Source organism: Pimephales promelas, chromosome 3 (assembly GCF_988280905.1).
Source record: "Pimephales promelas chromosome 3, fPimPro1.hap1.1, whole genome shotgun sequence".
NCBI lineage: Eukaryota > Metazoa > Chordata > Actinopteri > Cypriniformes > Leuciscidae > Pimephales > Pimephales promelas.
Genome location: NC_142771.1, coordinates 30,476,718 through 30,496,367, shown reverse-complemented (window position 1 = coordinate 30,496,367; position 19,650 = coordinate 30,476,718). Strand labels below are relative to the sequence as shown.

The 19,650-nt window shown below is 36.1% G+C and overlaps 2 protein-coding genes across 3 annotated transcripts in view; both read right to left on the bottom strand.

The window, feature by feature from the left end:
* gna12a (guanine nucleotide binding protein (G protein) alpha 12a) overlaps positions 1–8,308 on the bottom strand; it is a 35,515-nt gene extending 27,207 nt beyond the window's left edge. Inside the window, exon 1 of the mRNA XM_039685755.2 lies at positions 7,493–8,308. Within this exon, the coding sequence (XP_039541689.2) occupies positions 7,493–7,813 (321 nt within the window). The 5' untranslated portion in view covers positions 7,814–8,308. The remainder of the gene's footprint in view (positions 1–7,492) is intronic.
* Positions 8,309–15,296: 6,988 nt separating this feature from the next.
* The window catches only part of card11 (caspase recruitment domain family, member 11), a 34,596-nt gene continuing 30,242 nt past the window's right edge, over positions 15,297–19,650 (bottom strand). The window contains exons 22-25 of one of the 2 annotated variants that reach the window (XR_016155166.1): positions 17,434–17,558; positions 17,277–17,301; positions 16,477–16,592; positions 16,339–16,362 (exon numbers count right to left, since the gene is read on the bottom strand). Coding sequence is in view for 1 of the 2 variants with exons in the window: in XM_039685754.2 (XP_039541688.2) it covers positions 16,158–16,362; positions 16,477–16,592; positions 17,434–17,558 (446 nt within the window). In the remaining variant the exon portion in view is untranslated. Of the gene's footprint in view, positions 16,363–16,476; positions 16,593–17,276; positions 17,302–17,433; positions 17,559–19,650 lie in introns of both variants that reach the window. The other variant, XM_039685754.2, reaches the window with a different exon arrangement.

Here is a 19,650-nt window from a genome sequence, read left to right as displayed (position 1 = left end):
GTATGGGATGGGTTTTGATTTTATCCATCTAGTTTGAGATCGGATCATAACTACAACATCAGTAACATGAACAATGAAAAATACTTCAGCAGCATTTATTAATCTTATTTAAAAATATATTTTTTAAAGCTACACTGTGTAACTCTTTTAGTTTATTCTTAGCTAAAAACACTTAATTCTTTCAAAGACATACAGTATGTGCTATGGTAGTATATTTACTTGGTTCAAGTAATAAAGTATTCTCGTGAGTGTATAATATGCCATTGAAAATACATACGGGTAAGGGGTTCTAATGTCGGTTGCCATGTTGCCCCTCCATCTTGAAAGTACATTAGCCAAAGAGGGACATACCCGTTAATTCAAGCTTCGCCTTTCGCGTTTACGTTTTGGTTAACACTCATGGGCGAGGTCGAACTGGAAGCCATGTTAATCTTGGACTACATTGGCCACCGTAGGAGTTAAAACGAAATTGGAATTGAGAGGAACAGAAACTTATATATATTCACTGGATGGTCATATATCTTTACACCGCTAGATGGGGGTTAAAATCACACAGTGTAGCTTTAACATTACTTAATGCACTGTCAACTACTGTACATGAACAAAAGCGCTTTTAGTACATAACATTAATAAAGGTTAATAAATCCTGTAACTAAAAAATACTGCTCATTGTTAGTCAATGCATTAACTGATGTTAACCAATTAGACCTTATAGTAAAGTGTTACCTCCCTTTTTTTCCAATAATGTGCACTTATACCCTGGGACAATGATAAAGGATTTATTTTAAATTAGTATTTAACTTTTAACTTAAAATCACTGATCGTAACAATATTTTACATTCTTTCCAGATCACCACAGGCAAATGGTGCCGTAATCCCCAAAAGGCATTAATGGAAGGATCTGGAAGGAGTTGAGAGGACTATGTCCTGGACTTTTGCCACTGTAAAGTGGCTGAAATGAAGATAATGTTATCTTTAAAATAACCAATAATTTGATCAGCACATAGGCTAAGATTTGCTCATGCAACTGTTAACCTCTCTAATTGTGTGTTCATGTTTTTTTTCCACCCCTGAGGAAAAGTCTGGACTGGGTTCCTCCAAATTGGTATCAGTGAAACAAACATAACCGACACTGTCATCATCCTAAAGCCTACAGAGGGATGGGCTGAACAACAGGGTGATGACAAATGGTCAGAGGGGAGATGATGGCATGACTAAATCGCCATTGTTTGCCGTATTCACTGTCTGCACTGAGGAGAGGCATTTCCTCTGGCTCTGTGGACTGTGCGATACCAAGAGCCCATAGAGACCACCATTGTGGAGCTATTCCAATCTGACCTTGACTTCATCGCTAACAAACAAGGTCTCCAGTCCAGCTCCGCATCCAATTCACAGATCTTTTGGGCTGTGAAATAACGTATTATCGCACGCTTTACTTTTTGTTCTACAAAAAAAAACAAAAAAAAAAATGTTTTGCCCCAGTAATGGACAACTGTTTTAAACCTAAACTAAACGAAATCCCCAACCAATTTTATAAAATTATTCACACCAATTCGACTGTTTTAGGCAAGTAGTCAAAATGTGGCATCTCTATGCTAGTCTATCATCTCTACGTCAAAATGCACATTGTGGGGGAAATGGCTAAAATTGCACCACAAGGGCATATTAAAGGGTTACGGTTTTTGTTGTTGTAACCTTGATTCAGCCAAGAAATATTTTGACTTGAATAAAAGTAGTTTTTTATTCTCATTAAATTATTCAATAAGGTTAACGACACAGGGTAATTATATTGTTGGAATCACTGCTAGACTGTTTTGTTTTTTTCCAGCTGATGAATGCTTTAGAGAGCTAGTGCATTTAGAGTGCAAAAGCTGTGGCAGGTTTATAATATTGTTACTCTCCGTTGGTGTGAACGCTAATATAGTAATCATTACCGTTCTTGATGTTAAAAAATATTTAGTGGAACTAGGCCTTTGCTCTGTTTTTACTTCATAGACCCTGATAATCTAAGCTTTTCAAATCTACACAAATTGTTTCATAAACTGTTTGACATCTACAGTTAATGAATGGTGACAAGAATCCATGGTAAACTATTTAGAAACACAAAACTTTAGGCACATTCTTCATGCCCATTTGCTCTTTCCACTTGACTGAAAGAGCAGTGTGTGGACCATGCAATCAGTGCCAACACATACACTTAGGCCGTTTAGTGCGACTAGTCATAAAACTCACTTCAAGTTATCATACAAATAGATGCTCCAAAACGCAGACTGAAGCTAATTAAAAAGATCCGACCTACTAGATACTTTGTGGTGAAGGGGTCTTATTAAAAATAAACTGATGACATCATCGGCACAAAGAAAGCTCAGTTCTGCAGCTTCTACGTGGGGGGAAGAAGATCTGATCGCAATCAGTCCCAGTCAAACAAAGTCAATCTTTTAGCTCTGTCTCAGTCGTGTCACTGACATATTCTCCTGGGGTCTCAATTATAAAACTGTACGTAGGATCCTTACTAAAAGTGTACGTGCCGTTCGCCCGATAGCCAAAAATGGTGTATACAACAAAAAACGTACAGACTTATAAAACCATGCGTACGCCAGAACCTGCACAGAATTCACTTTATAAATCCCAGTCAGCAGCGAAAGAATGTATATATGAAGAGTTCAGATGCAAAAGCCTCTAAATGCCATTTGAAATTTTCTTCTAAAATGATCATTTTTATCAAGCTTGTATATTTAAGTTCAGTAATTTCACTTAAATGACAATGAAGATTACCTATTAATTTCCATTTAAGAGAAATTACTGAACTTAAATATACAAGCTTGATAAAAATGACCATTCTAGAAGAAAATTCCAAATGGCATTTAGAGGCTTTTGCATCTGAACTCTTCATATATATATATATGTATATACATTATATATATATATATATATATATATATATATATATATATAACCATGGAACTTACAACACCTAGTTACATTTAAGAAGGGATGGATATTTGCTTCAAGTGAAAGCCTTGGAGAGCGAAATTATATTTGTATTATTTTTCTGTATATGTATAATTTTCTTTACATTTTCTGTCTAAAAGTAACCAAAAAGACATTTAACTCCAGCTCACCATCGGTCTATAAAAACGTTCGTACACATGGGTCAGAGTTTGCGTGCAGGTGCGCAAATTTTCCCGTCGAGTTTGTTTTTATAAATCACAACTTATGCATCAGAAGTGGTGTACGCCTCTTTCAGGGCCTGTTTTGTGTGTACGCAACGATTATAAATGAGGCCCCTGGAGTCTAAATGTGATCCCTGATTGTTTGACAAAGGTTTTGGTGGACAAGAATCATGGAGATGGAACATATGGACCTCTGCACTGACGCTCTGAGAAACATATCCTTTTCCATATAAAGCAAAACTCTTCCACTGAGCCAAACCTCTGATCTGGCAGCCCTGCTTTTGGCCAAACTGTGGGTAAGATAACAAGACCAAGGATAGGAATATTTATCGTTTCAGTTAAATAACTTAATAAATGATCACCATCTTTTGCCAGAATACAGACATATTTGTGTTCAGTAGAGCAGAAAAGCACTTTGTATTGAAGTGGGTTTGAAAAACTTTACGGCATTTTTAAAACTAAAATGTAATGACTCTAAAAATTTCATCATTTAAAATATAGGCCTAACTTTTCTTTAAACCTTTAAAGGAGTAGTTCACTTTAAAAAAAAAAAAAACTTTTGCTGATAATTTACTCACCCCCATGTCATCCAAGATTGTCCATGTCTTTCTTTCTTCAGTCAAAAAGAAATTAAGGTTTTTGATGAAAACATTCCAGGATTTTTCTCCATATAATGGACATCAATGGGGTCCAAACGGTCCCCAAAGACAGTTTCAGTGCAAACTGTTCAAAGAGCTTTAAACAATGTTTACTTTCAAATATGCCAAAATTAATGAATCTTTTTTTTGTGTCATTTGGTTCATTCAACGAACGAAATGAACAAGTTGACTCGGGAAAAGATTTGTTCATTTTGATGAACGAGTTCGAACAGGAGAGTCACGAACGCGCATCACAGAACAGAGCAAGGCGAGCATTTGAGCTTATAAAACTTAAACTTTGTTATTTATTTATTAAATGAGCGATCGTTTCACTTGATAAGACCCTTAGCCTATTCATCGTCTGCAATCGTTTAAAGCCCTTTGAACAGTTTGCGCTGAAACTGTCTTTTGGACCTTGAACCGTTTGGTTCCCATTGAAGTCAATTATATGGAGAAAATCCTGGAATGTTTTCATCAAAAACCTTAATTTCTTTTCGACTGAAGAAAGAATGACATGGACATCTTGGAAGACATGGGGGCGAGTAAATTATCAGCAAAAGGGTTTTTTTTAAAGTGAACTACTCCTTTAATACGCCTACATGTAAGTGTGCAAATCTTAATGTTTACTTTCAAAATATGTAATTTATTTGAGTTTTCTCATTTGTGTGGGGACCATGTTTGCTTTACTAGACATAAAAATGCATGTGGCGGCAGGAAACAAGCAGGTTTGGGCAAGTAAACATGGCTTTGGTAACTTTAGAATAACTTAATAATCATTTTAAGATGTTTTGATGCAATACAACAGTGATGATTAATGTAGTTGCATTTAATTCAATAATTTGCAAACTTTTTAAAAGGTGTAAAAGGTGTTTTCTTTTTACAATATATCCTGAATTATTAACTCATAATTTATCAATGTTTTGAGGAGTTGCACCACATGACATTTTACGACCTGAACTAACCCGGCCTTGTCAAATTGGTAAAACGGTCTGATATTTTGACTAATTACTGACCTCAACATACAGTCATGAAGGTCTGCAGGGGTCCTCCTCACTATGATATCATTTCCTGTTTCCTGTTACTGCATGTTGTATAAACAGCATTTTGTTTGTATTAAATTATTAGATAAGGCTAGAATGAGCATCATTGATCATGAAATCAAAGACAACAATGACAAGACAAAGCACAATACACTGATTTGTTTAACAATGGACGTGCTCCGTTATAACAAAACGCCACAGATAAATTCGGACTCCGTCAACTGCTTGCTAAGCACATGGGCGTTACAAAGAGTGTTAGATCTTCTCTCTATTGTGACATGGAGAGCATGTCTTGTGCAATCAGCAGCTCATCTTGAAGTCTTTACTATGATCACATCAGATGTATCACATCAGTAAACTTCCTAAACCTAATGTGAAACTAAGTAAGAGATTAAGAGAGGAAGACACAAGAGCACACAGAACAGATAGGGGAAAATAACAGAAGTCTTCTTTATCAAGACATATTGAGACATCCGAAGACACGTGAGCTCAGAAAGCACATGAGCTGATCACAATGATAAGTCAGGCACAGTGAGGGATGAACCTAGACAAAACAAAGTGACTCAATGTACTGCTTAATTTTAAGGACAGCTAAACTTAGTCTTGTAATTCTGGAGAGCATTTGCCAGCCTAAATGTTAAGTTGCTGATTTGCGATTACTGGTTTGTAAAAAAAAAAAAAAACATTAAAAAGTTGCTTCTACCAGAAAGGCCAAACATTGACAAAAACAAAGGCCCCAGGCCCATGTCTTCTCACACACACACATAGTCTGGAACGCATTTTCACTAATTTCCCGTTAACTCTGAGCTGTGAGTCAAGCCACTGTCATTAAACACAGGCATCTTAAATAGACGTGCTTATAGGGAAATGACCCAAGAATGATCCCCATGGATTTTGCTTTGCGGTAGAACAGATGCCTAAAACAACCATCACATGACTAACAGTAAAATGATTAAGTTAGATACATCATAGATTTTTTCACATGGCCATGGGTGTCCTAATTAGTCTAATTATACTGATCTGGACATGTAATTAGTCTGATATAGGCCAACATGAAGAAAGAATTGGTTTGATAGCAACTCATGTGAGTATGCATGTCCGACAGCACATGTGATGGGAATTCATGTGAGCTCTTTCTGATGACTGACGCAGAGACACTGAGGAAGTATTAATTATGCTGAATGCAAAATGGCATTTATTTGTGTTTCTCGTTTGTGATGAGCATGTTTAGCTTACTTATTATGACAAAAGAGCCTGTCTCAGCAGAAAACAGGCAAGATTGGTACAGAAACTTGTCCTTAGTGACCCTAACTACATAATCTGGCACATAATTTTAAGACGCTTTGAATTTTGATGCTATAAAACAGTATTATTTTGTTAAGATTATTGATTCAGTAGTTCCATTTAATGAAATCTATCCATTACTAACTTATTTAGTCATGTCCACTGTAAATTCAAGTTTGAGTTAATTATAAATATTGCTTAAATAATTTACAATGCTAACTGGTTTTTTTCATGTAGCCTATATTTGCACTGTCAAATCGATTAATCAGGATTAAAGGAGTAGTTCACTTTAAAAAAAAAAACTTGTGCTGATAATTTACACACGGCCATGTCATCCAAGATGTCCACGACACGTCTTTCTTTCTTCAGTCGAAAAGAAATTAAGGTTTTTGATGAAAACGTTCCAGGATTTTCTCCATATAATGGACTTCATTGGGAACCAAATGGTTCAAAGTCCAAATGAGAGTTTCAGTGCAGCTTCAAAGGGCTTTAAACGACACCAGACGATGAATAAGGGTCTTATCTAGGACCCTTGGAGTCATGACTCGAAAAAAGGTTTGTTCATTTGATGAACGAGTTTGAACAGGAGAGTCAGGAACGCGCATCACAGAACAGAGCAAGGCGAGCATTTGAGCTTATAAAACTTAAACTTTTTTATTTATTTTTTTTAAATGGCCAATAGTTTCGCTAGATAAGACCCTTATTCATTGTCTGAAATCGTTTAAAGCCCTTTGAAGCTGCACTGACACTCTTATTTGGACCTTGGACCGTTTGGTTCCCATTGAAGTCCATTATATGGAGAAAAATCCTGGAATGTTTTCATCTTAATTTCTTTTCGACTGCAGAAAGAAAGACGTGGACATCTTGGATGACATGGGGGAGAGTAAATTATCAGCAAAAGTTTTTTTTTTTTTTTAAAGTGAACTAAGTTACTCCTTTAATCACATCTAACATAAAAATGTGTTTAAATAATGTGTGTATATAATATGTAGTGCATATTAGCTTATATTTAGATGTTGCTAAGTATTCTGTTAGATGTGAGACAGAACTAATACATAGCTATAATTTATAAAATAAAATGTAATTTATATTTATATCAGTAACATTTAAATCAATCTATCTATCATTAACTTGAACAATTAAATAGTCTAATATTTTCTCTATCAGTCAAGTCGGCTTTTAAAGTTAATTCAAGTTGTTTGTATGAATGAACAATATTATTGATCATCTAATTTAGTGTATGACTTAACAAATTTAAAAGGCAGCATATCCACAAAATTATTGACAAACAAAACAGACAAATATGACGTCAGAAACAACAAAAACTCATGCAAACAGTCATGTATGGGACCGTTACCTTGATGACATTCTCAAAGATCGTGTCCCTGAAGTCGAGTAGCGCTTTCTGGTTAAACTCTTTTCCGTGGATGATCCTCATTTGTTTGAGGAATGTGGATTTGCCGCTTTCTCCGGCGCCCAGCAGCAGGATCTTCACCAGACGCCGCACCGAGCGCCTCTCGCGCGCGAGCATGGCATCTATCTCGCGACTGCGCCGCTTCGCCTCGCGCTCCGGGTTCACATCGCGCTCGCGGGCTCGTTCTTTCCCGGTACTCCTGTCGTCATGAGCGGCCTCAGCGGGCAGCAGACACCGGCTCAGGGTGCGTACCACGCCAGCCATCCTTTACAACTTCGACACGGTTAGTTAACGTTACCACCTGATGTATTCATTAAAGTGCCCGAGAACTTGACTTTGTGTTTTGTAACTTACAACATCTACATGGAATAGACTAACGTTATATCAATAGGCAAATATCTAACTGCGAATATTCAGCGGTTAAAACAAACAATAAACTGCATTTTCCTCCATTATAAAGACATTTGTGAAAGAAAAAGCGTTGACACTGAAGAAGTTCTTCCCCAGCAAAGCGACCACTACTGTCCGTTGAAACTTTGAAAAAGGGCAGCTGCCTACTAAACAAATCCTTTGGTCGTGGTGATAATGAAAAAGCATCAAGCGGTAAATATTGTTAGGAAATGTTATTTAGCTGAAACACGTATTCCTTTATAATCTGGTAGCGATGTAAGTCCCAAAAGGTCATTTGAAGGAGCGTGAGCGGCTTTCTGGTGTTTCCTCTCAGTTGTGGGAAGTTTCTTTGCTGGACTGATCTCCGATGCCCCTCCTGCCGTGTAGCGCGTGGTCGGAAGGGGGCGCCACTGCGAAATGGGCGTTTGCATAGACCTGAGGGGGGATTCCAGTGCCAGAAATGCCATACAGTGGCCCCAAGTCCGCATGGACTACTGTCTGTGTGCCAGTGCTTACTAAAACTTGAAACTTAGCAAACGGAGAATAAAAAAGGTAGGCTATTATTGACTAAAACAATTTGCATGATAAACTGTGTACAAAGCACCTGTATCAGTGACAAATAAGAATGTCTGACAAATCTCCATTTTGGTGTCATATTTTTTCCCTACATGTTAGGTCTACAGTGTCCAGCAGTGTAAAATTTAAGGGCAAAATACATTTTTTTTTAAATTGTTTCTTTTGAAGTCCAAGTTTTTAGCTTTTTTTTTCCACTGGAAAAAAATGTTTAAATATGTAATTTTGGGGCTCAAAGATGAGTTTTAAAGGGATAGTTCACTTTGAAATAATTTTTTGATATGTTTTAGGTTACCTCAAGGGCATCCAAGATGTAGGTGTCTTTGTTTCCACAGTATTTTCAATTTTGATATTTTTAGGTCAAACCGTTCTTGTCTGTCAATGGAGGTCTATGGGGTCCACCTCAAAGAGCATGCACAGAGAAGTCTAATACTGTTCGTTTTCTCACACAAACCGTTCGTTTCGTGTCTTAGGCCATCAATGTGTACTTACATTTACGAGTCATTAAATCATATTTAATTTGGACTTCTCTGTGCATGCTCTTTGAGGTGGACCCCATAGACCTCCATTATAAGACTGACAGACAAGAACGGTTTGACCTAAAAAATATCAAAACTGAAAATACTGTGGAAACAAAGACACCTACATCTTGGATGCCCTTGAGGTAAGCTAAAACATATGGAAAATTAATTTCAAAGTGAACTATCCCTTTAAGGGATTAAATTATTGACTACAGGGGGCTTTAATGAATGGTTCAAAAGGACAAGATCTGATTTGAAATAGTTTTAAATACTGCCCATTCAGCATTAGCAGTGAGGGTTTCTTAACATGTAAGCAAAACACTAAATATACCGAAACAAAGTGAATCGTATAAGGCGAATCAAGCTTGTGAATCATGGAGACCCAGCCCTTGTCACATGACAACAAAGTGTCTTTTTGATTGACAAACGTTTTTTTTTTCAAATATGAATAATTTAAACAAAATCGATTCACTGCTTATCATAGAAAAATATAATGCAAAGCTACTTTTTTTCAGCCTTTTAATGATATACAAGACTCAATTCATTTTTTTTAAATTCAGTTTAATGTAATTTAAGTTGAAATAACTTAAACATCCAAGTTGATTACAAATTTAAGGCAGCAACATTTTTACGGTGCATTTTACATATAGTTATGATGTCCAATCTCATTAGTCATATTCGTAGGCTAATAAATTCCTGCATTAATATTTGAGCGGGTCACCTCAAGTGAGCAGCAATGTTGATTTGGTATGGCCAACTGAATACCACTTTATTTCACTCTTATTTAATCATGCCTGACGAATATTTTATATATATTTGCATGGGTTGTTATAGGGACAAAAAAGGCTCATAAAAAATAACTGTTCATTCAGCAGAGGGCAGTGTTAACCTGTGCATACATTCATACATTTCCTTTTAGTCATGTTTTGCTAGTGCACGTGACGTACATCATTGTTTTCTTTTTGTAAAATGAGCTCCGTCTGTTAGATTCATACGTGTCGAGCTAAAAGAAAAAAAAAAGGCCCCTTTATGTATATAGCACTTTACAGATTGTTTCAAAGCAGCTTTATAGTGATAACAGGAAAAGTCAGTTCAGTTGTCTTGTAAAGTTTATTACTTTCAAATTCATTTCATCTATTCTGCCAAAAATGATGCCATTGTCCATGCTCAGTTTATTTCTCATACAAAAGCATCAGAAACGGTCAGATCAATAATGTTGAAAAGTTTATAGCTTCATCCGCAGGTTAAAAAACATAATGAGCTATGTTTTTTATAGATTATATGCACCATTTTTGCATCATTCATTTTAAGTAATCCCAACTAGGAATAAATTTACTTAAAATTAACGAGAAAACCTTTGTTATGTGTACTTAAATATTTGAGTTCATGCAATGTGAAATGTTTTTAAGTAAAGAATATGTTGCATGAACTCAAATTTTGGAAAAGTTAAAAGAATACTTCATTTTTTTGTGTTGAATCTAATTAGTTTTATAAGTAATGGTTGTTCAGCCAACTAATCGTTTTCGTCTAATAAGACATTATGGGATTACACATATACTGTCAACAATCTCAAATAATATTTCATATTTAAATGTTAGCCCATGCAGCCCAGTATCACAAACACATTTTTCTTATTAAAACCACAGGTGCAGTAAAGTAGAGCGGGCTATTTTAGTCCCACTGACCACCTACATATGAAAATCAGGGCTTCTTAAATTAGCATATAAATAGTGACAATTTTTTCGTTCCTCCTCCAAGTAGATAATTCAGTGCCATTCACAGCACTGGAAATAACACTCCCTGATTACCGTGGTCCCAACGCAGAGTTCTTAAACCTATTTGTCGAGTTGATGTGCACAAGGAAAACATTTAATGGAAAAGCTTTCAAGTTGATTTTCAAGCAGGAGGTTAATTGGACTGGGTTTTTGGAGGAAAAATGAAATCAACATGCTCACGAAATGCAGCTGAAGAGGCTTTCAGAAACCAGCACGGCCATGATTACACATTTTCATCACCAAATCAGAAAGCAACACAGAAATACAAGTATCCATTGTTCTCATTGACAAAATTGCACATGATAGCATTCTTGGAAAATTTGTTGAGGAGAGCTGAAAAAAAAAAAAAAAAACATCACCACCATCCATGTTTCACACTATGCTTTCATGCAAAAGTGGCAATGGAGCACTAAGTGCTATAACTTTTGGTATTCATACTGTAACTCATTTATGGATAAAGCAAGAGTTTTGTAACGTTATTATTATGGCATTATTGAATATAAACTTTTGGTAAGTCACTGAATAGATAAATAGCCTTAAATGTAGATTTCGTTTCTCTTTTTTTATGTAGCATTCAAAGTTAATGTCTTATGGTAAGTCTTTTGCATATTCTGGCCAATGAGCATGTATTTTCTATGTCAGCAAAAAACAAAAAGAAAAAAACATTAATTTGTGCATGCATTTTACATAAGAAATCAGAACAGCATTTACTCTTTAAAAATATAGTCTTTAAAAGCCTTTTAAAAATTGATAATAAGCAATCGTTGTAGCCCTTAATCCTGTAATTGTGGACAAATGTGGGCACAGAGGACTCAGGTGTGATCCTAATTCTAAATGTTATATCACTGTCTTCGATAAAGTTTTGTCTATCCATTTATGGTGTTTTTTTTATTTTGGGGGTATTTTTGGATTTATTTACTTCAAAAAGTAACATTATTTTGTATGTAAATTATGCTTATTTTTATGTTTTATTTATTTTATTTTTTTAACTATATTAAAATATCATTCCAATAAGTTCTTAGAGCTAAAACCTAAAGATGAAGTGACTTTGCTGTCACCTGTTGTCTTATTTTGGCTTATTTTAGAATGCTCTAAATTACAGTTTTTCCCATTCATTTCTATGGGTGCCCATTTTTGACCCAAATACAAGATTAAGAAGTTTTTTTTTGTTTTGTTTTGGGTTTTTTTCACCCACTTAACATTGTAGAATTAAGTCAAAAAAAATTGTGTGTGTTCAGGAGGCAAACTTAGGAAAAGTAGCTGAGTCTTTTGACCGCTCAGATCAAGGGAAGTATTTTTTTAAAATAAATCAAAACTATTTTGCCCACATTTGTCCAGAATACTGTTTTAGGGTTAAAGGGACAAGTCACGCAGAAATGAAATATTTGTCTTTTTTTTACTCCGCTTCATGTTGTTTCAAACCTGTACATCAAAAGGAGAATTTTTAAGGGATCTTTACGAAGCTCTTCTTGTCTCAAGCAAGTACATAGTAATGCAAAAGTCCCATTTTTATGCTGATTTTTTTGTTTTGGCCCCTTTCACTATGACCTATCGTCATAGGCCAAGAGCTTAAAAAAATGAATGATTCTACAGATTCTACAGTTTTCTAAAGGTTATTTAAGACTATTCATTAAGAACATTTAGAACAAAACGGATAAAATAATGTTTTCAGGCACAAATGCTGGAAACACATTTAGCAAGGGAATCAGAAAGTAAAACAGATTCAAAGCTTTGTCCAGTCTAATTAAGTGAGATAAGAATTCTCTAAACCCAGCAGGCATCTGGTCTCAGAGCACAGAAGGAAATGTCTAATTAAATAAACAGCAAATAATTAAATTTATGCTACTCTTTGATTCCAGCATATTGACTCTCATATGGAAAAGTGTATGTCATTAATAGACTGAGGGAGGTTTGCTGGAAGAAAAAAAAACAAGTCCATGTTTATCAGGGGGAGGTTGTAAGATTTAATAACAAAAGAAAATAGCGTAGTATTTTCACGAGCAGATACCATATAAATAACATCAACTTTAAAGTGATATAATATGAACATAAAGAGCAGCAGCATATGAAGAGTTCAGATGCAAAAGCCTCTAAGTGCCATTTGAAATTTTCTTCTTTAATGATGATTTTTATCAAACTTGTATATTTAAGTTCAGTGATTTCACTTAAATGGCAATGATAATTACCTATTAATTGTTATTTAAGTGAAATTACTGAACTTAAATATACAAGTTTGATAAAAATCATCATTAAAGAAGAACATTTCAAATGGCACTTAGAGGCTTTTGCATCTGAACTCTTCATATGTAAACATTAAAGTCTGCATGAAACGGAAGTTGAGATAGTCTTTTCTTCCCTATTGTAAAATATATTTCTTCCCTAGCCTGTGAAGTATTGCGAGTGAAGCGGCTTCTTGAACAAGAAAAAAAAAAGTTGATTTTGTACATGGAAATTGATTGGATGGTTGTGGTTTGCTATTGGTTGAACTCATGTGAGTGACAGATTGTCCCGCCCTCACGCCATTAAAAACGTCATCAGAGAAAAAAAGAGATGCAAGAGGGAGGAAAAGTTATTTTGAGGGCACATTTTTTAAAAATAAATAAAAAAATGATGTGCACGGGGAAAAAAAACATTCTTAAAGGAGAACGTGAGATGTGAACGAGCCAGATATTCATGGTTCGACTGCTCGAGACTGTCTTTCAAAAATATCTTCTTATTAAACGGTTTGTACACTTACACAGTTCTCAATGCTTCGGTTTGCATGTAGGGATCCTGATTATGCTACCGTCTTAGTGTGGGGCTATTTTGAGCCTTGTTATTAGCTAGCGATTTTTATTTTCATTACTCTATGCCCTATATACTACCATTATAAGCTAAACAGTTTTTAGAGATAAAACTTTTTACATTCGACAATCATGAAAACAAATCTCAGAGAACGGTTGACTATGTACCAATGTGTAATTAGACCAAAGGTTCATTTTTGCGCCGGAGTTGTCCTTTAATAAATACTGCAATATTCCATAAAGAAACATTTTCATGGTGACTTTAAACACCTTCCAAGGGTGCAGCTGATGAGCAAAAGCTTTCCCAATAATCTTGAAAATGTGTTTTTGTTAACAAAGTTCTGTGACAAAGCACACATTTTGTGTAACGCTTATAAGGTTGTGGGTGAAATAGGGAGATACAGATGGGCCGAGACAGAAAGGTTCTGATGTCTGTGACAGACACACTCCTCCATGGAGTCCATTATGACATTTCAGCGCCGGTGCTCCTCACAGATTTGATTGATGGATGCAGGGACCACTGCATTCAACAGATTGGCAAGCCATCTGCCACAGCAAATTGACACGCTCGAGACGTACGCGACACTTCCTGTAGTGATCTTCTGTGTAAGAAAGGCACAAACAAAAACCGCTGGAAGTGTGGCAAGTTGTATAGACTGGATTTTCATGTCGTGGGTTTTGAATATATTCTGACAAAGGATACAAATTAGTTTGTGCTTAATCTCTAACGTTTGTTTGCCCAAGACTTTCAAAACATAATGTGGTTGCATTGATGTGCAAATTATATATCTCTACTTCCCCTTGGCCTTTTAGATATGCATTAATCCTAAACAAGAACCTGTCATGTTTAAAAGGAAGCAAACACAGCATTTCATTCTGAACAACAAAAGATGCCCAGTATTTTCAGGTCGTAAACATCTAATGTGATGTGTTGTGTTGTATTTCTCCCTGTTTTAGTGAGCGGCGACAGATCCGAGAGCCTCTTCTATGGTGTTTACAATCACAGTGGAAAGTTGGTTTACCGTCAGAGTTGTTGTCTGCGAGTGACGCTTGCTCTGAGAGGAACCACCACCAACACCACATAAAGCAACAAGAAGTCTGCTTGTCGGGGCCCAACTGAAATTTCCACTGCGCTGCCCGTGACACACTCTCTCCAGGATTTTTCCTCTTTTCAAGCCCTTTTACTGTTTTTCACTTCTCATTTCAACAGCACAAATGTGTCAGTTGCTTTCTGAAGCACATGTGCGTGAAAAGTGAGTATTGACCCATAAATGCTGCTTCTCAAATCCTTTTATTACATAAAACACACCATGCAATGTTGTGTCAGCTGCAAAGTACATTCCTGTGTCAGTTTATAAAACAAAATGTATATATCATTAAAATCAAGGCTTTGGAGTGGGATATGATAGGAAAGGATAGTCCTACTAGTAATCTGTTTGTTTTTCCAAAATTGATACCCTTCAAAGTAAGGATGTACACCCCTGAATAAGAGGCCACACAAACATTAACTAAAACACACCCTTTCGTTTAGATAATCACTGCTGTTTCGTTTTATTAAATGGGTGATAAGGCTGCCATCAATCTCAACAATAAATATATATATATATATATAAAATTATACACACGACACATCTGTATGCTGTGGGTCAGAATGAGTGTAGTTGACATCAATCATTCAATATTATTTCTTCATAACTCTTTTATAATTATTATTACACTTGAGGTTTTTAATGACTTCATACATTCAGCGGGTGAATAACAATAAACACCTAAAATATAAACGTTCCCATATACATTCACATTAACCTAAAATGCAAAAATCCTATTATTTGTAAGCTACCCGTAAATCATGGTGTGTATAAATGGCTGAGAGTAAAGACGGTACACGGATAAGAATATTTGGATGAGGCTTAAATCAGAAACAGCTCTCGTTGTGATAACAAAATAATGCCAACATTAAAAAAAAACAACAAGTTGAGCTCAGCATGTAAATACATATAATGCCATTGAACTACAGTATGCGAGTATTTAGGTAGCAGCTGAAATGGGCACCGAGTAAAAAAACACACGTGTGTTATCCCTATACAGACTAACTTTGAAAACACATCACACTATGGGCTTGTATTAAAATAAATATAGAAGTGACAAACAAACTATATTAACGTATGTACTGTGCCTTCAAAGATAAAAAGTACATACTGTATACTGCAACAATAATTGCATCTGATTGAATTTACAGTTATACACAAATCGACCAGAATAAAACTGAAGCACTATATTGAGCATTGCAGGTGAATGCTGGGAAGGATAATGTTTTATTGACAACGGCTTCGCTTCAGGAGAATAATAGATGCGAATCTCAGGGGTGAGAACATTTCCACGGCCTATTATGTGACCCTCAGGCGCAACACATGGAGCCGTTCCTCGACACACACACACACACACACACACCTCACCAAGCTGTGGCCTCTGACAGAGTCACTTCCTGTTCGCAAGCCTGTGTCTGTTTGCACATGTGTGCATGCAGCAGAGTTTTGATGTGCAGAAACTTGCTTCCGTGATCAGGTTACAGCATGTCCTGCTCCACCCAGACCGTCTTCTTCTGTTCCTCAAAAATCTTATCCTTGATGATCTTGACGAGATCCTCCACCCCACTCCACGAGTCCGGCTCCACGCTCGCGTACAAGCACGGCAGCGTCTCCAGCTCCTTCTCCTTGGAGCGACACATCTTCATGAATTCCTCCTCCGAGTCCACCTTCAGCGGGAGCCGTCTGCTCGAAGAAAACATCCCAAACTCATTAATAATGAATCTTCAAACTGGAGCTGAATACTCAATATGACATGCATTCACTCAAGAGTGCAATGAGTCTCGAAAGACCGCTTGCCTTAATTTTTTGATGTTCCTTTCACAGATTTTGATGAAGATCACGATGGGGTAGATCTCTCTCCTCAACAGGTCTTTCACACAGCTCAGATCAGCTTCCAGAAGACAGTGCTTGTTCTACGAAGCAAAACGGTAATACACTTTCATTTTGTTGTATTTATGCGTTCAGAATTAAAGCCAAACTATATTGTAAATATTCATGTATGATTTAAACCAGAAAAGAGAATCGAGAACTCATCCAGCAAGGTGTCGGTTCTCGTTTTTGTCCTGTTTTCGGCACAACTCAAGCTTTGCAGTGGAAAATTAGACTCATCTCTAGACACATTAGCAAGTGAAAAACAATATGCTGCCTCTCATCTAACCACCTGATAAAACCCCAACAAGCAGATTGCATCTGCAGGCCATCAGGAGCTGTCTGTCTCCTACATACTACTGCTGATTCCCCTCTCACAGTGATAGGCTTTTAGACATAACAGAGGACAAGTTAAATCTGTTTATCATTCAGTATAAAGCGATATCTTGGATTAAAGCGCTCAATTCATATGGATTTGTTTTATGATGCCTTTTTGGATCTTTGAAATTTTGGCTACCTCAACTTTCAAATGGAGGGACAGAAACCTCTGTTAAGGTGGACAACCTTATGGATTTGGAATGAGGGTCAAGTAAAGGATTTTGAGGTGAACTAACCCTTTAACCCCTTTTTCGAAATGACAAGTGTGAAACATTGCTAGTATTTAAGAAGTTGGGCCAGGGCTAGTGTGAAATCCCATTGGTGTCTTTAGGAAAGGGTTAAGCACTCACCAAAAGGAAGCTCTTCTAAATGATACTGTTTGGCAAAACAGCAAGCACACACATATGACAAGCTTCTTGAGAAAGCAGAAGATGTGACGGCACATAAAAGCATAAACATAATTTAGCTATTATTAAATTATATTGAAAAGAACATTTATTACTGTACCTTAAAGGCAACTGCTTCGATATTTTCTGGGGTGATGCACTCATATGTGCCTGCCTGCTTTTCCTTGGAATAAATGATGGGCTCTATCTTCTGTTTCATGAGGAATTCATCTTTTGTCAAAATGTCTGGAAAGAAGATGAATTTATAGTTCTTGTAAGGAGGCATGTCAAGGAAAACATTGTTTGCAGGGATGACAATCGCAAGGATGTGGTACTGATCCGATTATTCTTAAGTAGTTCCAGTTCGTTTAATGTTATATTTATGATTATCTTGGAACTTTTGAAGAAGCGCCATTACAATTAAAAAACCAAGTAATAAGATTAATTTATTTCATGTATCTGACTATGGCACATTCGCATTCAGATTCTCACAATTTCTAAAGCTGAAACTATTTCTTTTGCCATGGAGCTGCAGAGTCAGTATAGCACAAATCATGGGTTTTTATTTTTATTTTACTCATAAATGTATAAATAAATTAGGGGTGCACAATATATCGGCCACCATATCGGTATCGGCCGATATTTGCTCATTGGGCCTGATAATAAAATTTGGCTGATATATTAAAGCTGATAAATAATGAATTATTTCCTTCAACACTTGACACCTGAGACACTTCAGATGCACACTGTTCTACATGATTGGAAGTGCAAAATGTGCTGTCATATCGGCTACATGAAATTATAATGAAAACATTATAATTGTGTTAGGGGACGGATTGTAGGCAGAAATTTTATAAAAAAAACTTTTTTCCAAATTTGTTTAAACTTTCTATATATACCAATGCATAATTAAAATGTAAGTATCCTGATAAAAAGAGTCTAAAAATCGAGTGTCTCTAGACCGTTTAACCTGCACTAAACGCAGCTCATTATTTCAAAACGGGGCGAAACAACGGATTGGCCTAGGCAACTGTCACTCTCTCGCAACCATGGCAACCACCCTTTTGCCACACAGGACCTGCCTTTTTGCGCGCACTCGTTTGATTTGTGTATTTCAAGAGGCACGGAACCTAGGAATACCAAAACAATGGCAGAGAAAGACCAATCTAAGTTCACATTTGCAGTTCACGAAGGCAAACCAGTCAAAAAAAGGAAGTCATTAACATTACATGAAAAGGTAATGAACAAAAAAAGTTGTTGGATAAACAAAGAAGCCGTGTGAATATCGGCGTGGCTTTCCAGCGTTTGGCGAGAACTGAGGGACCTCAAGGGGCTGAAAAGTGACGCCTTGATGGCTTCTTTTCTGCTGGACAGGTAAATCTTTCTTTTTGTGTTTTGATCATACAGATTTTTTTGTTTATGTTTTCAAGTAGCATGTGTCATTGGCACACGTAGCTGCCTAATTACTCAGCGAGCTAGCTAACAACACAGCATTACTCAGCGAGCGGTAGTAGATGTTATGTGTTATGCGTTCATGTGTTATGGGGGCGTGGCTTTGGACGGAGCACAGAAGGAGGGGGTGAAGTGACTGGAAATAATGAGCTGTCTTTAAAATAGTCGTGAGAGGTCTACAGACACTCGATTTTTATACTTTCTTTTTCAGAGTACTTAGATTTTAATTATGCATTGATATATAGAGAAAGTTTAAAAGAAATTTTGAACAAAAAGTTTTTTATAAAATTCTGACCTACACTACCTTTAATTGTGAGAATTCTGTTTTTGCAATCATGCTTTTAAAAAATTATATAAAAATTGGATTTAGATTTATTGGCCAATATATCGGTTATCGGCTTTCAAATATAAAGAATTATCAGTTATCGTACCGACCAAAATGTTCATATCGGTGCATTCCTAAAATAAATAAATAAATCCATTTACTAATAAATGGTGCCATCTGATGAGTTTTTAAAAATAACAACCATAAATGCCATTTAAACCACTGTGTATTCCACGGGAAACTACATTGCTTACAGGTAGCTTTTTATTTTAAGTTATTTTAATATAGAAGTCTCATAAAGCAGTCTGTTCACCTTCAGATTAATGAATGATTCAGTTATGTAAAAAACAAAAACATTTTACAATAAATACAACCAAACAAATAAATAAATGCATATAGTCCTGAATATTGGTTATTAGGTACTTACGCATAAACACCAGTCAATCTCTATGCCCTGCCCCACTAAAAACCCACTCTATATTAACATTAATTTCTAACTGTAACCGCTGATTTTTTCTGATATATTTACTAAGGTTTATTACATACATTAAAAATGCTATG